Here is a 23,509-nt window from a genome sequence, read left to right as displayed (position 1 = left end):
TTATTGCGACATGTCGAGCTCTAAAAGTTGCCACATCTACCACATCAATTTAAAGAAAATGAAAGCATGTCAGTTTTATGTGGATGTGCTCTACTTATTCAAACTTTGTGATTGATACTTTGCAGAACCACCTTTCACTGCATTTATAGATTTGTGTCCTGCTAGCTTAGCACATCTAGAGACATTTGTTCATTCTTCCTCCAAACTATAGTGGAAGCTCTGTCAGATTAGATGAACAGCATCTTTGAACATCAGTTTTTAATTGATTTAGGTCTGGACTTTGGGCCATTCTGAAACATAAAATTGCTTTAATCTTACCATTCTGTTTTAGCTCAGTTTGGATCTTCAGGATATTTGTCACAAGTTCTTTGCAGCCTGTGACAGGTTTTCTTCCAGCAATAGCTCTGAGTTAAACTCTGAAAGGCATCGCCATAGCAGGATCCTGATGGCGTAGCGATCATCCTAGGAACAGATTCTCCCAGTTGTGCTATGCTATTTACATTTTTGGATGATTTTGCATTTAACTGTGCTCTGTGGGATGCTCAAAGTTGCTTTGAGCTTCGCAACTTTATTGCTGATGTGTTTGGTTTGTTCTTTGGTTTTGATGATGCTGTTTGTTCTCCAACAAGTCTCAGAGGCCTACATGGTACAGCTGTATTTACAGTGAGAATAAATTATGCAAATATGTAGGTGACTTCTTAAGGAAACAGGTTGCACTTGACATAATTCAGTCACATTTATTTATCCTCAAATTGGTACTAAATGCTGAGAAAAAAAAGTCTTTCAAACAAAAATAAATCCTTGTGTTCCCTGCTATGATGTATGCACGTGTTGATGCTTGAGTCTTATGATAAATGCATTGGTATTTCAATAGATGAAAAACAAAAATATTAAACATATTATTAAAATTAGGGCTATGTTATGGACATTCATTTATGTAAATAATTCAAATAAAGGTGAAATAGCAAAAAAATTACTGGATTGTATAAATGTAAAAATAACAATTTCCAAATTGAAATGTATGTTTCTTCAGTGATGCTTTGCTATTGTGTTATCACATTAAAAAATGAAAGCATTTGATATACATACATTATGGTTGTTTTAATGTGTTAATTTGTCTACTATCCATTAAAATAAAATGTGCAAACTCAATACATCTAACTTCTGTTGCACAACTCTGTTGATCATTTTGAATTTGTTGCAGAAACTAGTGGTTCTCAATATTGTCATCGCTGGGTGGGAGGAAAAAAAACTACTGATTTTCAATTGCTTTTCAGTCAAGCTCAAAGTATAGCTGCTCTAGACAGTTTTGCTGACAAGACAGAGCTTCTTAACTTTGTCTCCAATATTAACACCGTTCTTAATTTCACAGGCTCAGGCAGGTTCTAATACCCCGTCCTGAAAAAGATAATCAGGCTTTTTATAAGCTAACTGCAGAAGCAGCAGAGTGTGGAAGACATGTCATGCTCCTTCAGCCTTGATCACAGGTATATTAACCGGAGCCACTTTCTGAAGATGTTCCGATTGTTATTGTTAAAGGGTCAGCCTGGTGTCAATGGCAGTCCGGAGGCACTTACAGTTACTGACCCTCTTCACAGCTTCTCTCTTTTTGGCCACATGTAAAACAAGGTCTCTATAGATTTCTTTGTGATCCATAGAGAAGCCTTTGAGTGGATGGAGGTCACACCAGTTGTCAAAATTATGCTCTTGGGGTATTATTTACAACCATAAATCATATCATCCAAATCCTAAAAAATTTTGATTGATTGGAATAAGACTGGGGAAAAAAGTGTTCCACATGGGTCACCAGTAGATGAAAACATGATGGTGTGTAGTAGAAAGCTGGAACTCTTAGTTTGGATCAGAACAGAGTTAAAGGGAGAAGAGAAATTCAATGTGATTAAAAAAAAAAAAGCTTACTAAAGTTGTCATGAAACATACAACATGCTGACAAAATGTGACAAGTCTAAAATGTAATTTTATTAAAGAAGATGCAAAATAAAGTTTAGGAGGAAAAGAAGTGTTGCAGATTTGTAATTAATAGCTTGAAAGTAAAATCCTCTTGGCTAATTTGCATTTGGAAGTAGTTGAGTTCTTGCCCTGTAAGATGTAGTCTTTTTGCAACATTTAAATTCATGCAAACAGTAAAGAGGATTACAAAAAAACACAGATTTTGAAGAACTAATGAGCTGTTAATAGTTCATGTCACATTTTAAAATCAAATGTTTAAAGACAGGCTAATCTAAGGTTTAGTTTTATTTCAATTTAGATTTACTAGATCAAAGCAATAAAATAGATATGTGCAATCTCTGTACACATTTTTTAGTGAAAAAATAGTAACTTTGCTATGTAAAATATAATCTAGCATGCTATTTCTCTTGTTCAATTAATTAGTTTTTGGAAGAAATTACAATACAATTTTTATGTATGCTTTTTGCTCTGCATAAATCACAAATGTCTGTCCTGTTCTTCAGATCTAAGCTAATGCCAATGTGTGTAACACTAAGCTGAGGTGGAATTAAATCGGTTCTTCTCAGCTTCGAGTAACTTTGTCAGATGAGCAGATGCATACAGAGTGGATCGTCCTAAGTCGTATTAAGGAGAAAATGCGTGGGCACCCTTTTGGACCTCATGATTTCATCAACCTCTAATTGCATCCCAGGAGACAATGGGACACGTCCGTACTGTTCCGTTTGACTTCACCTGCTCATCCACATAGCCGCCTCAAAGTGATTCCACTACATGTCAATTCTTCATGGCCAATTCCTGCACTGTTTTTGCTTCCCCTGAGCTCATTTGCCTCAAATTCCTCTTCCTTCATCCAAACAATTTTTTGCAAGCTGAGACTGGTCCAATTCAGACCAGCATGACATTTCATTACAGCCAAAAAATGAACACATGGTAACCTCAGCAGAGTTCCCTGTCCCCACATAAAGCCATGACTTCTTTTCCCTCTTTGAGATTAGGTCTTTTATTTATTTATTTTTTGCAGCCAGCTGTCTTAAGAGCTGTGGCTTCACAATCAACATTTCCATAATGATATCAATCAGAGCCAATCACAGTGCTCCCCTTTGAAGTTGCATACTAATTTAGGTCTTAATGAACCTCCTCTTTGTGTGATTTCGTTGCCAGCTCCATGATTGCATTGATCGACTTAACACGCTTTGTAACTCAGTGGGAGATGTTTCTTGATTAGCCTGTCAGACATTCATGGGGAGAGAATGTCCTTCTCTCCTAAGTTGAGACACTGGCTCAAACTGGCAGAGGCGAGCAGTGACTAGGCATAAGGCCAGCGTAGTGAGGTTGGGAAGGGCTTTCTTTTTGTGCCAAACTGTGTTTTGGCACCATGCAAATCGCTCAGAGAGAATGGACATGCAGTCTGGCAGTTGCTAAAGGTTTTCACTGAGTGAAGGTTCTCTCTCATGTTTCTCCAGATTTCAAACTTTTGATCCCATCCATCACTCATTTTGTAGCTTTCTCTGAAAATTGGAAGTTCCACATAAATACATAGCGCTTTTGCAGAATTATCACTTCAGTTGTGTGAGAACGATGTTTTATATTTATAAAATTCATATTGCAACCATAAGGTCTACAACACACAAGATGTATTAGGCTGTAATGTTAAGTGACAGTGTCAAAGTTTGGTCATTATTTTTGATTGAATGCTGTTAGAAACTGCTAATTCACTTAAATGTATTCCAGTGGTGTGATTTTTTTTTTTCTTTTGTGTTTTGCTAAAATAATTCCATCAGTCTTTGCTCCCATTCTTCTGTCCTGTTATGTCAGGACAATTTCTTTAGTGTGAGGAAAGTCTTTAGAAGAGTTAACCCTCCCTAGTGCGATGCTCAAGAGGAGCACGGAAATTGTCATGGTCATACAGCAAGGAAGTAGAGGGGATTTTCCTGTCAGACAGTCAGATTCTGAAACCACACACAAAAAACTTTCTAAAAGCGAAAACAGGCTCTCTCTCTTAACCATCCACAGAGTGAAAATCCTGTTGGATAAAATTGATGATCAACAAGCTAAGAAGCAGAAATATTATTTTAACTAGTGAAAATATGATAAGCAAAATATGCAATGTATAATCTTTATATTTTGAAATAAAACGTTTTAGCAAAAAATAAAGCTTTTTTTTTCTTATTTTTATTTTATTGAGAAAAACAGTTTTTAGAGTTTGAAGACAAAGGAACAACAAAATTAAACTTGACCAAAAATTTTTCCCTTGACCACTAATTGTATGGGTGAAGATTTCTAAAAATATATATTTATTTCCATTAGTAAATGCACCATGGATTTATATTTCAGTTGAGCTGATAACAGGCTTTTAACTTTAGTTATTTCTGAGTGAAGAAGGAGTCTTCCATGTTAGTATTTTGTCAATATAAAAGCTAAGTAAAAGTAAATTAATTGGAAATTCAGACAGGAAAAGGGTGAAAGAGAATAAAACCTTTACAAGATTACAGGAAGGCTGAACCGAGTTCTTCAAGTGGCTTTTGATCTCTAGGAGTAAATGTAAAAATGTAGCATCAGGGTTTACATTCTTGAATATATTTTCTTGCAGACCACTTGTTTTTATGCTAGACAAAAAGCACTAGTATAACATACTTAAAAAATCTCAATTCTGAGATTATTTCATCTTTGCTTTAGGTTGAATGTTTGACAGAACACAGTTTTCATACATCATAATATCAGTATGATGTCATCTCTCCTTAGAATATCAATAATTAATGTCTGGAAGGCTACAATAAACATTTTAAATTATGTTAATGTATATTATTAAAGTTAAAGAGAATTCAAAATTACTTAAAATCTGTGTTTGAAAGGAACAATCTTACAAACCTGGAGACAGTACATTGGTTGTGAATGGCACATCTCTAACTAGATTGCTATTTATTTTCTTCTCCTGAAATTTTATTCTGTAAATGCACATTTTAAACAGTGTTGTAAAAAAAACTGTGCATAATGTGGCTGTTTTTCTTAGTTATAAAATGTTGTTCTTGAAACCAAGGACTATTTAAAAATATTCAAGACCTCTCATGAAATACGTTAAAATACAGCAATAAAAAACCCCAACAATCTACTGAAATAATCTGAAGTGTGTAAATGAAGATAAAAGGCCTTTCCCTTACATAATTTATATATGAAGGAAAAAAAATTAAGTTTGTTCAGTGTCCATTTTCAATTAAAATCAAACCTGAATGTAAACATTTAACAGTTTGGTTGCAGAAACTATTCCTGCTAATTGGGTTATTTTAGGTGACTTAACCAATTGTTGCTGGTCTGAGAATTTGCTCTGTGAGGCATAAACAGACGATGGAGAGAGATGTGACAAACAAAGCCAAAACATGATGGTTTGCAGCTGCCAAGCAGGTAGCTGCCCTCATAATGTGACACATCTGGCACCTGAAAGAGGGTCCTGCTGGTTTTCTCTCACACGTACCACCACAGTGACAGCCGTACTTGTGTCACATGCCGCTGCTTTTTGAAATGAACTGGAGCTCAGCCAATGCCTGATGTAAAGGAATGAAAAATGTTAGGATTCTTGTGTGGACATTATTGTGGCAGCAGCGGCTGCGTGACTCCCTGTGAGACACCTTGGCTTTGCTTCTGTCACCACTACGGACACAGCATGCCTCTGAAATTAACACAAGCTGACTGGTGGTCTGCTCTCCAACGCTGAACAGGGACACTGTGGCTTACTCAAGATGGCAGGAAGCGTGACTCGCCCCTGATTCCTCACCGAGCTGGAGTAGTACGAAATTCCTCTCCTGCACGAAGCTCTGAGCTGACTTTGGATCGGGAAGAGTTCACATCCACGTCAGGGTGACTTTCACAGAAAAGCTCATCAGAGTGGGTTGTATTTTGACCTGCTGCACACATCATCAGTCCTCTGGTCAGGATTTTTTCTGTTGTTACAGAGAAACAAACAATTCCCAACGTTAAGCTGATTGTTTTGCATGCACCAGTAGCTTGCGCTTAAATGTTTGAGCCTCATCCCACAGCCAAATCACTGATTCATACAGGCGCTCAGATGTGGCAAATCCAGCCGGAGCACACAGTCGAACACCCTGAAGAAGAATCTTTTTGCAGCTCGGGGTTGCTGGCTCATCATCTGAAGACCTCCTGATGTGATCAGCAGCTGTATCTTAGATGAGTGGCGAGCTGATAGCCGCTGGGCGGTGCCCTTCCTCAACACTGTCCATCAAGGTTAGCCGCCCCATCATGATTTGTCTTTGTGTCCACAAAAATGCATTCACTGAGCTGTAGTCACTGTGATGGTTCTCGCACGCGGTGGGCGGTGTGCAAATAGCAGCATGTGTGTGAGAGGTGTTGCTGTCAGAAACCTCACATTTTTCATGTCACAATATCTTTGACTTCTAGATTTGAATTTTTTTAGACAGCAACACTGCAGATTATTTTTCTCTTCCTCAGTTATTTTGTTGTTTTTTTCTGAAATACAACATGAAGTCCTCGATTTATCAAAAGTAAATACAAAATATTAAAAGTTTATAGAAATTAACTAATAAATCAATTAGGTATTAAAATCAAATGGTTTTACTTTTGATTCCCAGGTTGAATTGATAGGAAAACTTTGTAGTGTAGAAATTGGAGACTAAATTATTATAGCTTTAATGTCACAAGAGGCAGTTGTACATTGTTAAATATTAGAACTCTGAACATGTTAATTGCTCTGTTTTTGAAGAGTCTAGTTTTATTTGTCATGGAATATGACAGATGAGAAAATAATTGAAAATGCAAATATACAGGTACCTCTATTTTAGATACCAGGAAGATCTTTCTCTATTTTTAGGTTTTAATAAATGTAGAAAGAAACCAGTTTTTTTTCTGAATTGCATTGAAAGGAGTCATACATTTTGTAGTCATCAGTATCTGAAGTTAAAATGTGGTTATCTCTAAACTCTTATATATGAACAAAGATCAATATTTGACATTTATAGAGACAAGCAACAAATGAATTATACCAGGCAGTTTTCTCCCCTTTTATTGCTGTTGCTCTTTATCTTGGCTGTTACTGAATAGTAACATTTAATTAGCATCAAAAGACCAACAGCCCATGCAATATCTAGGAGCTGTGGAATTTATGACAAGACTGAAATCCCTGAGATGACCCCAGGTGCCCTTCATGTGGAGGAAGGGGTGGTTGTTCTTCGAAATATCATACACCATTAGTCACCATCTTGTAGGAATATTCAACTCAGTGTCGCCAGCCCAAAGATATTCCAGTTGCTTTGATAGGTCACAACTCTGAGCACTCGTCTTGTGATGAAGTGTCAGCAGGATTCATTGTTGTTTATGTTGTCGCTCTTGCCTGTAGCTGGATTTCACCAACTGCTGTGGCTCTTATTCTGTCCAGTGTTTTTGAGTTTGTGTGATTCTGTAGAAATGAATCCTGTCTAGATGAGCTGGATCTGTGCAGGAAAAATGTTTTGGAAGGGGAGTTGCAATCAGCTCAATCTCACGATGGAAAATCCGAAAATCAGGATGCCCTCAAGCGAGCCTGTCCTGTGGTGTTATTTCTGTTAGCGCACACGTCACTTCAGTGTCTTTGTTTTTAGGACTGCTTGTCACTTTGGCTTTTCTGCTGCAGTCAGTGTGAATTATTCAGGCAGTGCAAGATATCAGAGTTTTGCAAACTGAAGTGTATAATATTCAGCAGCTTTGCCTTCCATTTTATCATGAATTAACATTTTTCCTGATACATGACCTTCATTTCAACTCAGAAAACAGCCCGACTGTATTTATCTGTTTTTCTCACTCGTTGCCTGAATCCCCCACCTGGGTCTTTAAACTGAAGCCGTTAGCGTTTCAGTTTAAACGGGAAAACATTGTTTCCCCTTTAAATTGATGAAGTGTGTCCAACCCAAAGTAGCAGTCTCTCTTTTCCGATGAGCTCTGTCTTTAAACTCAAGTCAGGAGTTGGGTCGATGTGCGGCTGCCAGCACACAGACAGAAGACTGACAAACAGGATGGATGCTGCCCCCCCCCCCCCCCCCCCCCACAGAGAGAAAATGAGTGGAATCACAGCGCTTTCCACCCAGATGAAACCAAAGACAGATGGAGCTACTGAACAGTGCAGCACAGCCCCTGCCAAAACCATGGCAACAGTGAGGCTACAGGAAGCCTGCCAGGCCAATTGCAGTGAGGAACGCAGCGCTATCTAAGTAGGTCCCCGAGGCAGACTCTTTAAGGATGGTGGCCTAATGGAGAGAGGTTGGTGCCTGAAGAATCTGCAGATCCATCACAACAATAGTGAAACACCGAGAGCAATTCACCACCATGTTTTTAATCCCAAACAATGCATCTATGTATCTATATATTTTTATCTGTATGTTGAATCTCAGGCAAAAATGGCACCGCATCATCAAAGCCTGTTAAACAAGAAGAAACCAAAACCTGAAGGCAGATAAAGAGATGATACTTTTACAGAATACATGCTGTTTAGAAGGACTGCATTTAAGATGCACAGATTATTACACTCTGGTCCCGATCTTAAGCTCCGACCTTATAATTCCTAATTTAGCCAATAAGAAGTTGCTGATAGTATGCAAAATGCATTTGTTAAAATTTTTGAAGCAATTGAAAAATATTATTTAAAGCATTCTAAGTGATATTGCACAATTTCTTGAAAACAAAATTAGGTTTTATAGATTTATTTTTTTACTTTAGTTATATCCTGAATGCAGTGTGCTAACCACAAATCCAAAACTGTATGTGACCTCATGAACCTGAAATTATTATTCCTCTGATTTTTATTTTATTTATTTGTTTATTTTTTAACCAGAGGACAATTATTTATTTGAGGCATTCATGGATCAATTCTGAAGTTGTCGTGCAATCTGACAACACTATGACTAACTTCAGGGAGTCCATTTTCTATTGAAAAAATGTCTTTTGAAGGGATCGACTGCAGTAATAGAAGGTAGCTTTTCAATACAATTTGCTTGTAATTATTATTTTTTTTTTTTTAATGAAGTGTGAATAAGAGATGCTGCTGAAATTTGCTGTTCCAAAAATTGGTGTGAGTGTACAGAAAATGGAGCAACAGTCACATCTGCCATGTATTTTGTCTTTCATTTCATATATCGACTTAATGTTTCTGCCGTCTGTCACATTGTGAATCTGTCACATGCAGTGCCAAGTGCAAGATGACTGTCCAGGTGGGGTCACTTTGAAAAAATACATGTTGGAGCATATTTATACTTTGTAGATGTGACATTAGTTGATATTAGATACTCAAATGCATTTTACTTTTCTTTGTACAAGTTGCAACATCTTATATGTGAAAGATCATCAGTGTGGTAAAATTACAATGCTTAACAGGACAAGTTTTCCCTGTTAGAAACTTTACTTTCGACCGTATCTTCCTCGGGTGAAGAGGTATGTGATTTACTGTGTAAGGCCAAGCACAATGTCATTATGCTATCCAAAGAAGAATGAGAACAATCTATCTTTTTAAATTAAATGTGTGCAGCCGAAAAACCATCTGTCGTTCTATTAAATTCAAGGTCCACTTGAATTTAATAGAACCTCCTCAGGGTTTACTGTGTAGCTCAAAACAACCCCTGTGCGAACCTGTTCTTTCAAGCTGGGTGCTTTGTATTCTGACCCGTCTCCTCTGGTGACAGTGGAAAAAGCACATCTGAACAAGGTTTCTGATTGTTGCTATAAGTGAAATTTTAAAGACATTTATGATTTAAATGCAAGGCTTACTCTCATACATTTAAATTACTGAATCGTTAAAATTTTACTTGATGAAAACCTAATGTTTTCGACTGAAGTGAAGTGTGTTTTTGAATGTGGCATGTGGAGTCAGTGCTCCTGTCTTTCTTTTAGATCACTGTGACTAGTGTCTGGATTTAATTCAGTCACACATAATGTTTTAGGAATTAACTGTTTAAGATCCAGCCATGTCATCTGAATTACATTTCATTTAATAATTACTCATTAATTTGTCTTATTTAAAGCCAGATTATTTTATGTTTTTGACATTATTACACTTTGAAGGATTGATTACTCCAATCCTTCAATTTTTTAATTGTTGTTTTACATAATAAGAAGCACTTGTTATGTTGTGAACCGTTTACCTTTTACATATTCCAAGTGTGATCGACCTTATTGTCACAAACAGATACATCCTCCCCTTACAATTTTCTGCTGGAAAGCAGAATTTATGGTTTCATCAACTACTGCAAATTGTACAGATCCTGAAGCAGCGGTCTACCACTACCCTGTATGACCGTTAGTATAATGTTCTTTCTGATGTGTTTTAAGTCAGATGGAAAAGGATGCACAACATTTGAACTACAAATACCAAATAATTTCACTTTTGTCTTACCAGTCTGAATGAGTTTTGTTTCCAACAGGTCCAATCTTGAATCAAGAAGTTTTCTGGCAAATGTTACACAGACCTTTGTGTTTTCTTTGGTCAGCAGTGGTTTTGAACTATTGAAGCTGAGGCAACTAAGATCTGCTGTGCTTTAGATGTTGATATTGGTTTCTTTGTGACTCTCTGAATTAACCATCATTGCCCTGTTGGTGGTGATTCTGGTAAGCCCACCACTCTGAGGAAGGCTCACCTCTCTTACACTTGTAGGTAATGGCTGTCACGATAGTTACCTTAACACACAAAGCCTTGAAAATGCTGATTTGTAACTCATTCCAGACTTCTAAATGTCAGTAAGTTTGTTTTGAGATCTGTTACTCTATAATATGTTGACAGGTTCTGTTTTTAATGTGTGTGATTCTCAAGGTCATGCAGTAATCAAACCTCAGTGTGGTGATTCAAATTGCTCTAAAATATTGTGATTACTATTTTCTATGTTTTATGGAGGCCAGTACAATTTTCGGATTGGACCATGTTGGTTTGGATTGTTTTTTTTTTGTTTTTTTTAACCTTAAATCTCTGAAATGAAAAGCTGTTTTTTTTTATTTATTTACGTCAGTTATTTTTCCTTTACATTAAAATGTGCTGGTTGCTCTGAGACATGTATAAGAAACAGTCCCCCCATGAAAATCTGTAAGTAAGCGAGTACATATTTCTTTCTATTGGCTTTCAAACTTGCAAATAGTTTAATGTTCAAATGAGCTATCAATTTCACTTTCTTCTTTTTTGGATCTCGAAAAGCTGAGTTTCATAAGTGTCTTATTCAGTTTTATTGGAGGATGAATTATATTTGAGTTGAGTTGAATTGAATTGAAAACATGTACTGTTCACAGCTTGCATATTATGTGAAGCTGAATTGCCTTTTCCTTTGAACTCTGTGGTGCCTATGTTGATAATTTAAGCTTTTATTCTTTCACTGTAAGGAGTTTTGCTTCCACAAAGCTTTTGTCATTAGAGTTAAATTTTCCCTTGAGTGAGGCGTGAAGTTATATCCAGCATCTGTATGACTGTCCCTGCCTTCTTATTTGTGGTCTGCTGTGACAAGATAATAACTTTCTGCTGTCTCCAATGAAAGATTCATGCCACAAACATTAACCTTGGGATGCGTGTTACGTAGCATCTTAATTTACAGCACACCCTCTGGCATATATCCATCTCTCTCAGTCCTCAGCATGCATACTCGCAATGGCTCCCCCCATCCATACCATCACAGTGTCCATATTCTTCACATCGCAGAGGCTTTGATGCTTTGAAGCCTGGTTCTGCTGTCAGGAGCTCCTCTCCTCCCCTTCCTCTCTCGCTCGACAGACAACAAGCTGATATCACCAACTGAAGCGGAGATCTACGCCAGGCCACACAGATAACCCAAATCTAATCTTTCTCATCTTGCCTCGCCTCGTTTCATCCTCGGGATTCAGACGCAAACCTCGCCCGCTCTCCTTCCTCCTCCTTCATCTCTCCCACTGAGACTGAATTTTATCCCTCACACTTTATCCTCACCCTCTCTTTGCACTTCGTTCCTCCAATCTCATTACAACTCTTGTCTGCTGGGGCTTTTCTCACTGATTAACTCCATCTCTTTTCATAATAAGCAACAGTTATTTTCAAGATGTTTGTGGTCCTTCATTAGAAACTGTCCTGGAGGGAATAATTTCAAAGAAAAGGCAGGATTTTTTTTTTTTTTTTTTATGATTATATTACTCAATATTTTTTACTGATTCCAATTAAATAAATTTGTAGTACCTTAACCAGTGTGATGATTGAACTAGCAGGCCCATCCATCCACAGGTAGCATCAAGAGATGCGCTGCTAGCTGGGAAGCAGGTCTTTGGTTCTTGAATTATCTGGAAGGCCAATGTAGTTCAACAAAAAGTTACTTTCCTCTTAAACTTTGTTTGCAGCTTTCACACCATTAACAGATTTGAGTTATCCCACTTATGCCTGTACATTTGTAATTGCAAACATTTATTTTCTTCTTACAGATTCTCTACTGACATTTTCATTAAAATATGGACAAGGTGTTGATTTGTTTGTGACATTTTGGAAATGTCACAAACAATAATGATACTATAAATATAGTAGTAGGTTGTGTATTATCTGAGGTGAGACAACCCTAGCTTGAACCCACCTCTAGGTTTTTTGGAAACAATCACCCTTTATATTACCATATTTCATATTTCAATTAGCTTTCCTCTGGTACTATTTATACCGAGTTTCTCTTTTAAATTGCATTTGTTTGTCTGGGGCTGAATCATTTCCCAATGGTGGTTTTTGCAATGATATGCCTCCAGTATCTTTAGGCACAGGGATACTGGAAATACTAATTGATACCTCAGATTTCTAGCAGTTACTCTGGGTGTGTTGTCATTTAATGCCTACAGACAAAGGCAGCTGTTTGCTCCTGTGAGCGTCTGAGTGGGGCAGTAGGTGCCTGTTGTCCTCCTACACCAGGCCTGGGAGACTTTGTCAGGGCCCTAATGAGAAGTGGATGTGACATGCTCTCCGAGCAGCGCTCCTCTCTGCTTCCCCTCAGCACCCACCTATTCCTTCTGATTTCCGCAGTAATGACAGCAGAAAGGTTGTGGCACTGGGAAAATTGTAGGTTGTATTATTGATGGGCCACAGAGTACGTCTGGTCAGTTGCTACACGGAGGACTGATCATGTATGACATCCTTAGACACGTAAACAGAGTGTTGCTATGAGACTGGGAAATCTAATTTATTTGATGTGACACAGCAGCAGCAGCTGATCAGGTCCAGTGTGTCATTCTTATAATCATCTCTGTGAGTGTAAAGACAGAGACTCTGTGATTCTTTTCAGAGACAGGTCGTTCAATGATTTAACTTGTTCAATTTCCTTTTTTTTTTGACAAATACAAAGAAAAATGCCATCCCACTGAGTTGTCTATTCACTCATGCAGATGTGCTATTGCACGCAGCAGTCAGAGGCACACAAACAGAGACATACAGTGCCACTCGGTGGCTGCCATGTGGCGAATAAAGATTGTATTGTAGCTAGAACAATCCTATAGTGGCTGTACTAATATTCCCTAAACGTTTTTTATGTTTTTTCATGTAACAACTAGAGTTGCATAATTTTAGGAAAACCTGTAAATTTAACACTATTCCTCAAAAGTGTGACACCATTATGATTAACCCATAATTTTCAAGATTCTTTGTGTGTCATCATTCTAACACATTCTTTGTGTGTCAGATTTTTTGTCGCTTCTTGGGTAGAAAAAACATAATTTTGTTGCAGGCTTTAGCAGTATTTGGTACCAGAAACTGTCCAAATACAATATCAATATTCTGAGTTTAATTATAAGGTTCTGAAAATTTAACATCCCATCAACGATTGGATCTAAGCAACCTTTTTGCGATCGGTGTTATGCAAACCTTGATATTTCAGAAGTGATTATGAGTCACTATTTTGTGCAGCTCTAGTTACAAACTTCAAGTATTTTATTTTGATTTTTTTAGTTATAGACCCACACAAAGTAGAGCATAACAGTCGAGGGGGAAGCAAACTGCATATTTTTCACATTTTTACAAAGGAAATAAAAGTGAAATGTGGCCAGTTCTAGACTTATTAATTTATTTACAGAGCACAGTATAGGCGGAGGTGAAAGGCTGTGACAGTGTATGCAAAACAAAAATAACAGCAGCTGCTGTAATGCAGAGACGGAGCAGTTGGAATGCTGAAAACATTTGCGTGAGCCCAGTTTAGTGGGTCACAAGGAGGGGTAGGCAGTACGTGGGTGGCTCGTGTTTGAACGAAGAGCATTTAAGCTGATGTACATTACTTAACAATATAGCTATAATGTGAACTAATTTAGAGCTGCTCCCTTTCAGCAGGAGCTTAATTGAGCAGCCGCCACTTGTTTGTTTGCCAATTTGGGCTTTGGTGGGCTCTTCGGTTTTACAGCTGGGTTTGCTTCCTGAGAAGCTCTAATGTCTAATTTATTGGATCTGTTTTAGCATCACTTTCAGGCAATGCTATGCTGCATAATTTATGCAAGGAACTTTTCTTTTCTGGCATCAGGGATGAACAGCAGATTCAAAACTGCGTGTTGCAAGTTAGCAGAAAGCATCTAGCATCTATTTGTTTAGATACAGAAACTTAAAGTGAGATGTTAAATTAAGCGACCTCATTTTCTTAAATAATTACAAGCTTTTTTATTAATACTATATGTATCACAAGCATTCATAAGGAAAATAATACTTTTATTGTATAGATTTTCAGAGTTTAGTGGAGTGATGGTGCTGTGACCTGTGGAAGCCTTCAACTTCTCAGTCAGCTCAAACCAGCAGCTTGTGAAATGAAGAAAGAAATCAATGTGCAAGAAAGGGTCTCCACCTGCCAGACTTGTCAGATCCTGCTGAAAGGGGAGATATATTGGACAAGTCAACTGAAGCGGAGACGTGTAATATTCCTTTCAATCAGCGACATCCGCAGCGTGTGTCTGAGACACCTGTAAAGTATTTGTTTCATTTTCAGTGTTCCTGTGTCTGCCCATGAGGCTCATGAAGAGTCAGGAAAACACCCAAGTAATGATTGGGTGAGAAGAGAGAAACCAAACAAACCTACTTGCATACAATCAACTTTTTGATTCAGTCACCTTGTAAATTACTGTCTCATTATTACCTCAGCATAACTTAAATATCCCTTTGCTTCTGGGAGTTCTTTATTCAAGTTTTAGCATGTTTTTGTGTGTGAACACAAACTTAATCTAAAATAAAACGCATCATACATGCAGATTGCGTCTTCTGTTACAACTTGTTGTACATGAGTATTTAGTCTTAAACACCCTTCTGGAAGTGAATTATAAGCATTTTCCAACCATGTCATAATCAAAGTCACTTAAAACATCTCTCCTCCCTATTCTGACGATTAATTTTAATTTAAGGAAGCTATCTTCAAGCCTAGACACCAAAATGCATAGAGCTGCTGAAAAGAAGCTAAGTAATTCACTAACTTAAATTAGTTGTTGTTTGCAGACCTCTGGAACCTTATATGACCTCAGAGCACTTTGGCACAGGAGGCACTGTTAGCTTTAAAACACCTGCTTTTATTAAGATATTATGCATGATCTCTGCATGAGTTTTGCTGTCAGAACTAAAGGACAGAATCAAGGAGACCTCATGCAGTCCTCTGAAACTGTGATGAAATATGTCTTTAAACTGTAGGCAGGATTTCCATTGTTGCTTACCAGCCATTTTTTTCATCTTTAACAGATCAGGTTTTCAGTTAGATTCATCTGTTGCAGCTTTAATGTGGGTAAAGTTGAGGTGATGCCAGCTATTAAAGAGATAAAGCTTTGTTCTCTCATTAAAAGCTCCCATTTTTTAGAAAGAAACTGTATTACTGTGAATAACAGAACCAAGTTGCCTAAATAGCTCTTCTACATTTTCCAAAACCCATCAGCGGCCAATCACGCAGTTTTTCAATTTTATTGCCACATTTCAGTTTCTTTGTGCTTGTCACTTTTCTACTAAGACTTGAAAATGTGTCCTAAATATAAAATAGAGGAAAAATAGCTGAATTGGCTTGCTGGTATAAGATAACCATCAGGCTAAAAAAGTGGAATCAGTAGTTTTATGACTAAGATGCTGACTCTGGATAATAAATGGTTGCATAGTTTTTCATTTTATATCAGAAATTGTATATTTCTAACAGCTATTAAAAGATTCACTCGATTGCTTTAAAATTTTCATAAACACCCGCATGTGTGAAGAGATGTAATTATTTTTCCTAAATAGAAAATATTTCTAGTTTAATATAGTGATATATTTGTTCCCAGCAACATTTGCCCTAACAAATCAAGCAGTTCTATAATCTTTTTATTCAATATATAGTTTTTTAAAAGTTAGTTTTGGCTGCACTTTTCTTTCAAAAATAGATTTTTATTTGTGACTCCCAGCTGAGTTTTCAAGAGTTTAGCATACCCAGAATATTATTATTTTCCATTTCTGTTCATCGTAGAGCAGTTTTATTATCAATGGTTTGAGTCACTTGACAATAACACTTTTTTTCCTATGGTAAATGATATGCTGGTTGGCATTTTTTAACTGTTCCTATACTGATATTGTTTTGCTGGAGGAGCCATTGCATTATTCAGTTGCGTCTGGATTACATCAAAAACTGGTAATAAATCTCATCTCACTTTAAGAAATATTCAATTCTGTGACAAATAATGTATCTTTTGTCTTTTGGTGTTAAAGTAGAAAATTTCTCCTTAATGTTAAAACTCTATTTTACAATAAAGAAATGGACTTTTATAAGACAAACTGACAATTATCCTAACATTGACAACAATTGTACTGTAATGACGACTGGTCAAATCCAATTATTGTCAGTGTGTTTTCAACAAAAAGCCATGCTTTCACTTAATTTGAACTTTTAATGCCAATTAGGTATTTATTTATGTAACTGGGACACGATTAGAAACATCTGGCTATTTTTACGTACTACTGAGACCAATAGTGAATAAGAAATTGATGTTCTAGTTTGTGATATAATCAAATCTATAAGTGTATTGCAAATATTGGATAACAGAGCCAGCTTTCTAGAACAAAACATTTTTGGTCCATTTAATATAAATGTAGATTTTCAGTAAAAGCAGGTTTTATCTGAGGCTTTTCCATTCACATTTGACACCTCGAAGCTTTTATATTTAAGGTAGTCTAAGGACTTCTATCTCCATCAAATCAAACAATCCTGTGTTTTATCTGTGTAAAATACAAACAGGTTGGGGTTTATAAGATGGCCCAGGCCCATTTTCTGAAGCCTGAAGAGGTTTTACTGGTGAATAGAAGTGTCAGAAAAAGTAAAGCTTCACTTCTGTGGACTCTGATGATGTTTGTTGTGGGAGAGATGACATGCATACCCGATGAGTGCTTTTGGCAGTTAGGATCTGATAGAAGAGCCATTTGTGTCGAGCCCCCATCCACAAACCTACTGTGAATTTAAACTAAAAGAAAAGAAAGCGACCCATCGGCTGTCTGATTCGATCAATGTTGCTCTTTAGAGAGGTTCTCCATTCTTCCATCAGACAGGGGGAGAATGCTAAAAATAAAAATATCCATCCCAGGAATGTATAAATAGTTTAGCTTTCCTGAATGGACAAGTAGGAGGTGCAAACATATAAAATGCATTTGGAGTGCTATCTCAATAATGAAGCCCATGCGTTGTAGGAGGATCACTGTGACTAAGGAGGCCACCAGCTTGTCTGAGAGACTGATTTATGGACACAGCGTTTCATTTAGCATGTGTGCTGCATACAGTAAATCACAGAACAGATAGCAGCTGAAGAGGCTTTGTTGTAATCTATCAACTAATTTACAAACCAGCTAACAAGAATAAATGAGTGTAAGGTAATTGGCAGCCTTTCCTTTATGCCTGTCTGTTACTTAATGTAGCAGAGGCAGTTTATTTAAATATAAATGATTGCCAGAACAAAACTACATTACAGCAATGAAGTTTATGATAAACATACAACCTACTAATCTGTGTGCTGGTGAAGCAGCATCCGCAGGCGGCGGTGGTGAAAAGGACAAATAAAGAGGAATGAGGCTGGGCGGTGGGTCATTAATGTTCACTTTGATAGAACAGAGGACCAGCAAACAAAACCTGAGTTGTACATATCAAGACAGTAAATGCTCTCTGCTTCTCTGTATAGGCTGTAGAGGGGCATCGAAGTAAATCAAGGCTCAAACTTTTAAACCTATTTTTTGAAAAGTGGTCACAAGTAAGAATTATTTGTGACCAAATAATTACATCAAGAAATGCAAACATTTTTGGTGTTTGGCTCAAAATAATTTCTCTGTAATATTATTTTTTATTTTTTTTTGCTTGATAGGATTTTTCTGTTTGGCAAAAACTAAAGCACATTTTTAGGAGTGCCAAAGTTTTATAATATTATGTTTGAGCTCTATGAAATATTTGAGTCTACTGAAAGAGCTTGTTTAACATGGTCCCCTGTGTTTAGAGCTGTATAAACACCTGTGACACAGTCTGCATGACTATTATTTGAAGCATTTTATGAAAAGTAAAAAAAATAAAAAATACCCCATGCAGCTTGAAAAAACAAGTCTGCTCATTACTTTCCATGCATGAATCGGAATACATTTATTCTAATGTTATTCAAGAGTGTTTATTTATGTGTCTGAAAGCAGCAGTATATGATTATCTGAGTTTCAAAATCCTAAGGAAAGGTTTTAAAGAACACAGTAAATTGAAAGCCTTATGTTTGCTACAAGATAGAAAAAAACAAATCTGTATAAGTGCTCCCTAAGTGTTTTTGCCCACCATTTCCATTCATGTTAAACTGGTGCTAGGGTGTGTTAAGTTGCAGTTTTTTGTTTTTTTTAAACACCCTTAAATACAGATTCTGGCAACACAAACCGGTCTCTATTTTAAATGTTTTTATGAATCTTTATGATGTTTATCAGCCTGTTGCCTTAATCCATTTTCATGGTGGGGAAATTAGGCACAAACTGAAGCAGAGAGGATCCTGTATTACCATCTTGCTCCTGTCCCAGTAGTAAAAGATGAGAATTTTAGGATCAGAACTTTGACCCACGATTATGAGATGTCTCGATCTTATTGAAAATTAAAGCAAAATTTTAAGGAATTTTTCAGAGGCAGACTTTGTATCTTCTGATTCTTAAAGTGAGAAGAACAATAAACGTTTCTTCATTTAAACATATCATTTTTAGCAGAGTGTGTTTCTGTGATGCACATATCTTTGGTATAAACCCTCAACATGGCTGTGATGTTCCACTCTCAGTCACCCTACATAATGAAATCAATGTACTTTAAAAATGTTTCATATAATTCAAAAAATATTTTCACTAAGATTAGCCTTGTGTTTTGATATAAGCACCAAGAACTAAAGCAGTAATCAATTATTGACTGGGTGTTAAAGCTGCTTGCAAAACAAAAAATATCTATTACTTCTAACGTTATTTAAATTTAAGGGAAAATATCGACTAATGTACCACAGTTAAATCTCGGAGTTGAGCATGTTTTACAGATATGCAAGAGCTGCACCTCTGAGTATTTTGATATATATATATATATATATATATATATATATATATATATATATTTTTTTTTTTTTTTTTTTTTTTTAATTGTGGCAGAATTACTTTTATTTGTTGTATCTGGCTTTAACCAGAACCTCCTTTGAATACTCTGAAGAGCCACTTCTCACCGCTGCAATCCATTAGGAGACAGCTGCAGATCCATGATTACAAAGTGTATCACCGTAATTTGATTGGCTGATTGTATTTATTTTGAAAAACTAAATAGGGCTTAAATTGTGGCACACAGAATCAATTGCTAACTCTAATGTAGCATTATGTGCTCTCCTCACAACCCTGAACACTTCTGATACAAAGAATAATATTACAGCGGAATCCATTAGCTCCTATAGTGTCGCAGTATTAGATAGTCACTCAAGCTAACAGAGAACCTATCAAAATCACTGCAGAATACAAACTGCACACAGCAAAGACTGCTTGTACCATAATAACGATCCTTATACTGAAGGTCAGTGGTTTCCTGCCATCTGGCTACAATTTATTTTTTCAATTTTCTCCTCCTCTTCTTCAGTTTTTCTGCTGAGTCACAGCTTGACATTTTTGTTACATTCTTCATGTCTTCACCTTGTTTTCCCCTCTCACACAGCGTGCATTGCTCTCCTCACTCACTTCCTTTTTGGGTTTTTTTTTCTTCTGTTTCTCACATGAATTTTTCTCTTTTCACCTCAGCTGTCTTTGAAACTCTTCAGACGTCTCATTCTTTGTCAGGATTTCAATGTATTGCTCTTCTTATTCGTCATTCCCACTAGCAAAATGAGATTTGGTAACTGACAACCCAGTGTATAAATGATCTCTCAAACATTGCTTCAACCTTAGTCTTAGTATCAGTAGAGATTTGCAAGACAACTACAGATGACGTTCATTCTGTTACTCCTCACTGTATTCTGTTGCATCAGGCTTGAAATAATTAGCTTTATAGGTAAAACTAGAGGGAGATCTTCTCAAAGCTTTGGATTCTCACTCTGTCATCATGAGTCTTCATTCTTTGAGAACCATATTGATACTTTTTTTTATGAGAACATAAAACATATGCATCTTGAAAATGTACAGGTCAGCTCACCAAGATGCTTTTCTTTGTGTTTTCTTTTTAGCTTTTCAGAAATAAAGCACTGGAGCTGGGAGAAAAGCTGCTACCTGCCTTTAATACGCCAACAGGGATCCCCAGAGGAGTCATCAACCTGGGAAGGTGAGTCTCGGTATTCGTCTTCACCTCCTACTGTCCTTCATCTTCTACAAGCTACCAAGAAAACTAGCATCAGTTCAGGCCTGAGTCTATTTATATAAAATGTAGTTAATAGATGAAGACAATTTTCGATACAAGTGCAAAACCACATTTTAAGTTTGACAGGTGCATCTCTACCGAGACTATTACTGAACCTGGAGAACCACACGTTAAAGTTTTTATTTCTGGTTATTTTGATGATCGTGTCTTTTAGCTCGATGAGGGTAGAAAAGCCAAAAATTGTACTCAAGTGTAGAACTACTTCAACAATTGCATACATAAATAAATTAAGAAAAAAGTCATCCTAAAAATCTTGATTAAAAAGGTAACTGGTAAAAATGTTCCCTAAGTACCAAGTACTACTGAATTAATAAGATAATGTGTTGCAACCATACAGACAAAATAATAAATCATGTCATGTGCATATTCTGATACTTGAAGCAATAGAATAAAAATATAGTAAAAATAAATCACATCATTCCAAAGTAATAAAAAAGTATAGCAGCTGATGTGTATATTAGAACAGAGAAAATAACTTGTAGTGACAATGCCTAATGTTTAATGTGTATTCACCAAACCTCTGGATGGCAGAACATTTCCAACAGATAGAAGATTACGTTGGAAAATGTTGTTTGTGTATAAAACCAGATGTCCCACCAAAGACAGATTTGTGATTGACTAGCTAGAATTGTACTCAAGCAAGAATATGGTTACTTGATAATATCTTTCATGGAGACAAAAAACATTGTGTCGTAAAACTTCACCTGGAAGTATTTTTTTTCTCAAGTTAATGCTAATAAGTAAATGCAATTTGTTAATACACAGCTTCACTTACAGTTAATGATTAACTAAAATTCAGCTTCCCAGAAAATGTTTATTTTACATAGGACCAGTAAATTACGTTCACTCACTTTATATAAAGTGAGTGTATGAATCACTGCATCAATGTGGCATGGCATGGCGATAATCCCCCACTGGTTCCAGTAAGGTAAAGGTTTTAATAGGGGGCTTTATCTCGTCTACATTATTGAGTCTGGTGTCTCTTGACAATACTTAATAGATTCTTTATGGGCACTAAGACACCAGCACATGACTGGTTTATTCAAATTATCACCAACTGTAGAAGCTTCACATTTGCCCTCAAGTAACTTTGGTTCTGTTTCTCTCTCACCAGATTCTGGGATCTTAATTTCTAAATTAAAAGTAAAATTAACTGTTGGCCTTTAAACCACTAAGCAAAATTATTATCTCCTTAGCCCAAAATGGATGTTTTTGACATTGTCTCTGGTTTAGGAGTAGCTTAACACATGGAGTACAACAACCACTGACCAGATTCTGAAAATGTCTGAGTGCAATAGCTCTGGAAAGCACAGACTTCTTTTGCAGTCCAAGCCTCAGGAAAATTTATAAAACTCTTGATTGTACAATTTTGTCTTCTAGACTTTTTTTCTTCCACATTACTTTCCCTTATAATGCTTTTATTCCTCACTATGAACAGACAGATTCTCTAGGAAGTAATTTATTGAATTTGTGGCAGTCATGCAATAAAAGTAACTTGTTTTGATCTTGTGTAATATTTTTTACTTTCTAAGAATATTCATTTTAATTTCATTATATGGTACCATTGTCATCAGGATTAATGGAAGTAAACATTTTTTATGTATCAATGTGTGTAATAAGTTTTTATTACACTTTATTATTTATTCATTGAGAGGCACTTGAAGATGGTTTGCTTCATTAAGTGTCAGAAAGGCCAAAAAGAAAAAAACATATCAATTCTAATCTGCATAATGGTGACAGTATTTCATATTCACATCAATCTTTAAAAAAAAGCACAAAGTCTTCACTGCAGACTGAGTTTAATAACAGATGACAGCTGGTTGACAAAAATTATGTTTATAAATTCTTGGGTTGATTCTTTGAATTATATTAGCATGTTTTTAGGGCTGCTGTTGATTTTCAATCGGTTCCATGTCATTGCTTTTCTAATCCCAACCTTTATTAACACAGTGTTATTAATGCCATGGTCACGCAGCACAACTTCAAGTTGTTTACTTTGCATCTTTTGCTGTCTGAGTTTAGGATCTTTTGTACCACAGTGAAGATGCTGCTATTTTCACAGTGAAACTGAAATCAGATAAAGAAGAAACCTATAAGAAAAATGATAAAGCAGTAAGGGCTGATACTAACACTTCTTTGCTATGAAATCAAATTGAGTTTTTTTTTTAGCTTGTTCTCTTGCAGTGTGATTATTCAGCTGTAATTTTACCATGCATGAGCGTAAGGCAAAATTTGTAACAATGTTTCCTCTGAGATTTCAACTAAAATATTCCAAAATGGTTGTTTGAATGCTCTCTTTTTGACTCCTTTGTAAATCCCACAGTTGTTAGTCGTTCTCCTCTCATCTCCTAATCTTATCTTCTTATAAGACATTTTCTGGCACCTCTGTCATCCACCTGCTACCAATTACACGAACAGCCAAACTGGGCAGCTGCTGGCAGATTTAATTACCTTATTCTCCAGTTAATTTCAGAGACATCACCAACATGTGCTGATGGCACAGATGGACAGGAAGAGCCATGCTGGTTATTCACACAAAAATAAACCAAAGCACATGCATATAAGTTTCTAAAGATGCATCCACATTGTTTTGTAGAACCGTATACAAAGAAACCTGTTTTATTCCTCAGCTAAGGGATTCACTTTGTTGCGGCAGCAAAGAGACAAGACCCAACAAGAATAAAAAAAATTCAGAGGGAAGAATACGGGCACACAGC

At 36.5% G+C, this 23,509-nt stretch overlaps 1 protein-coding gene across 1 annotated transcript in view; it reads left to right on the top strand.

Moving 5' to 3' along the window:
* LOC129370909 (mannosyl-oligosaccharide 1,2-alpha-mannosidase IA) overlaps positions 1–23,509 on the top strand; it is a 190,230-nt gene that overhangs the window by 150,579 nt on the left and 16,142 nt on the right. The window contains exon 5 of the mRNA XM_055047184.1: positions 20,602–20,696. Within this exon, the coding sequence (XP_054903159.1) occupies positions 20,602–20,696 (95 nt within the window). The remainder of the gene's footprint in view (positions 1–20,601; positions 20,697–23,509) is intronic.

This window comes from Poeciliopsis prolifica, unplaced genomic scaffold (assembly GCF_027474105.1).
Source record: "Poeciliopsis prolifica strain line A6 unplaced genomic scaffold, Auburn_PproV2 SCAFFOLD025, whole genome shotgun sequence".
NCBI classification, from domain to species: domain Eukaryota; kingdom Metazoa; phylum Chordata; class Actinopteri; order Cyprinodontiformes; family Poeciliidae; genus Poeciliopsis; species Poeciliopsis prolifica.
This window is presented reverse-complemented; position numbering and strand designations above follow the sequence as displayed.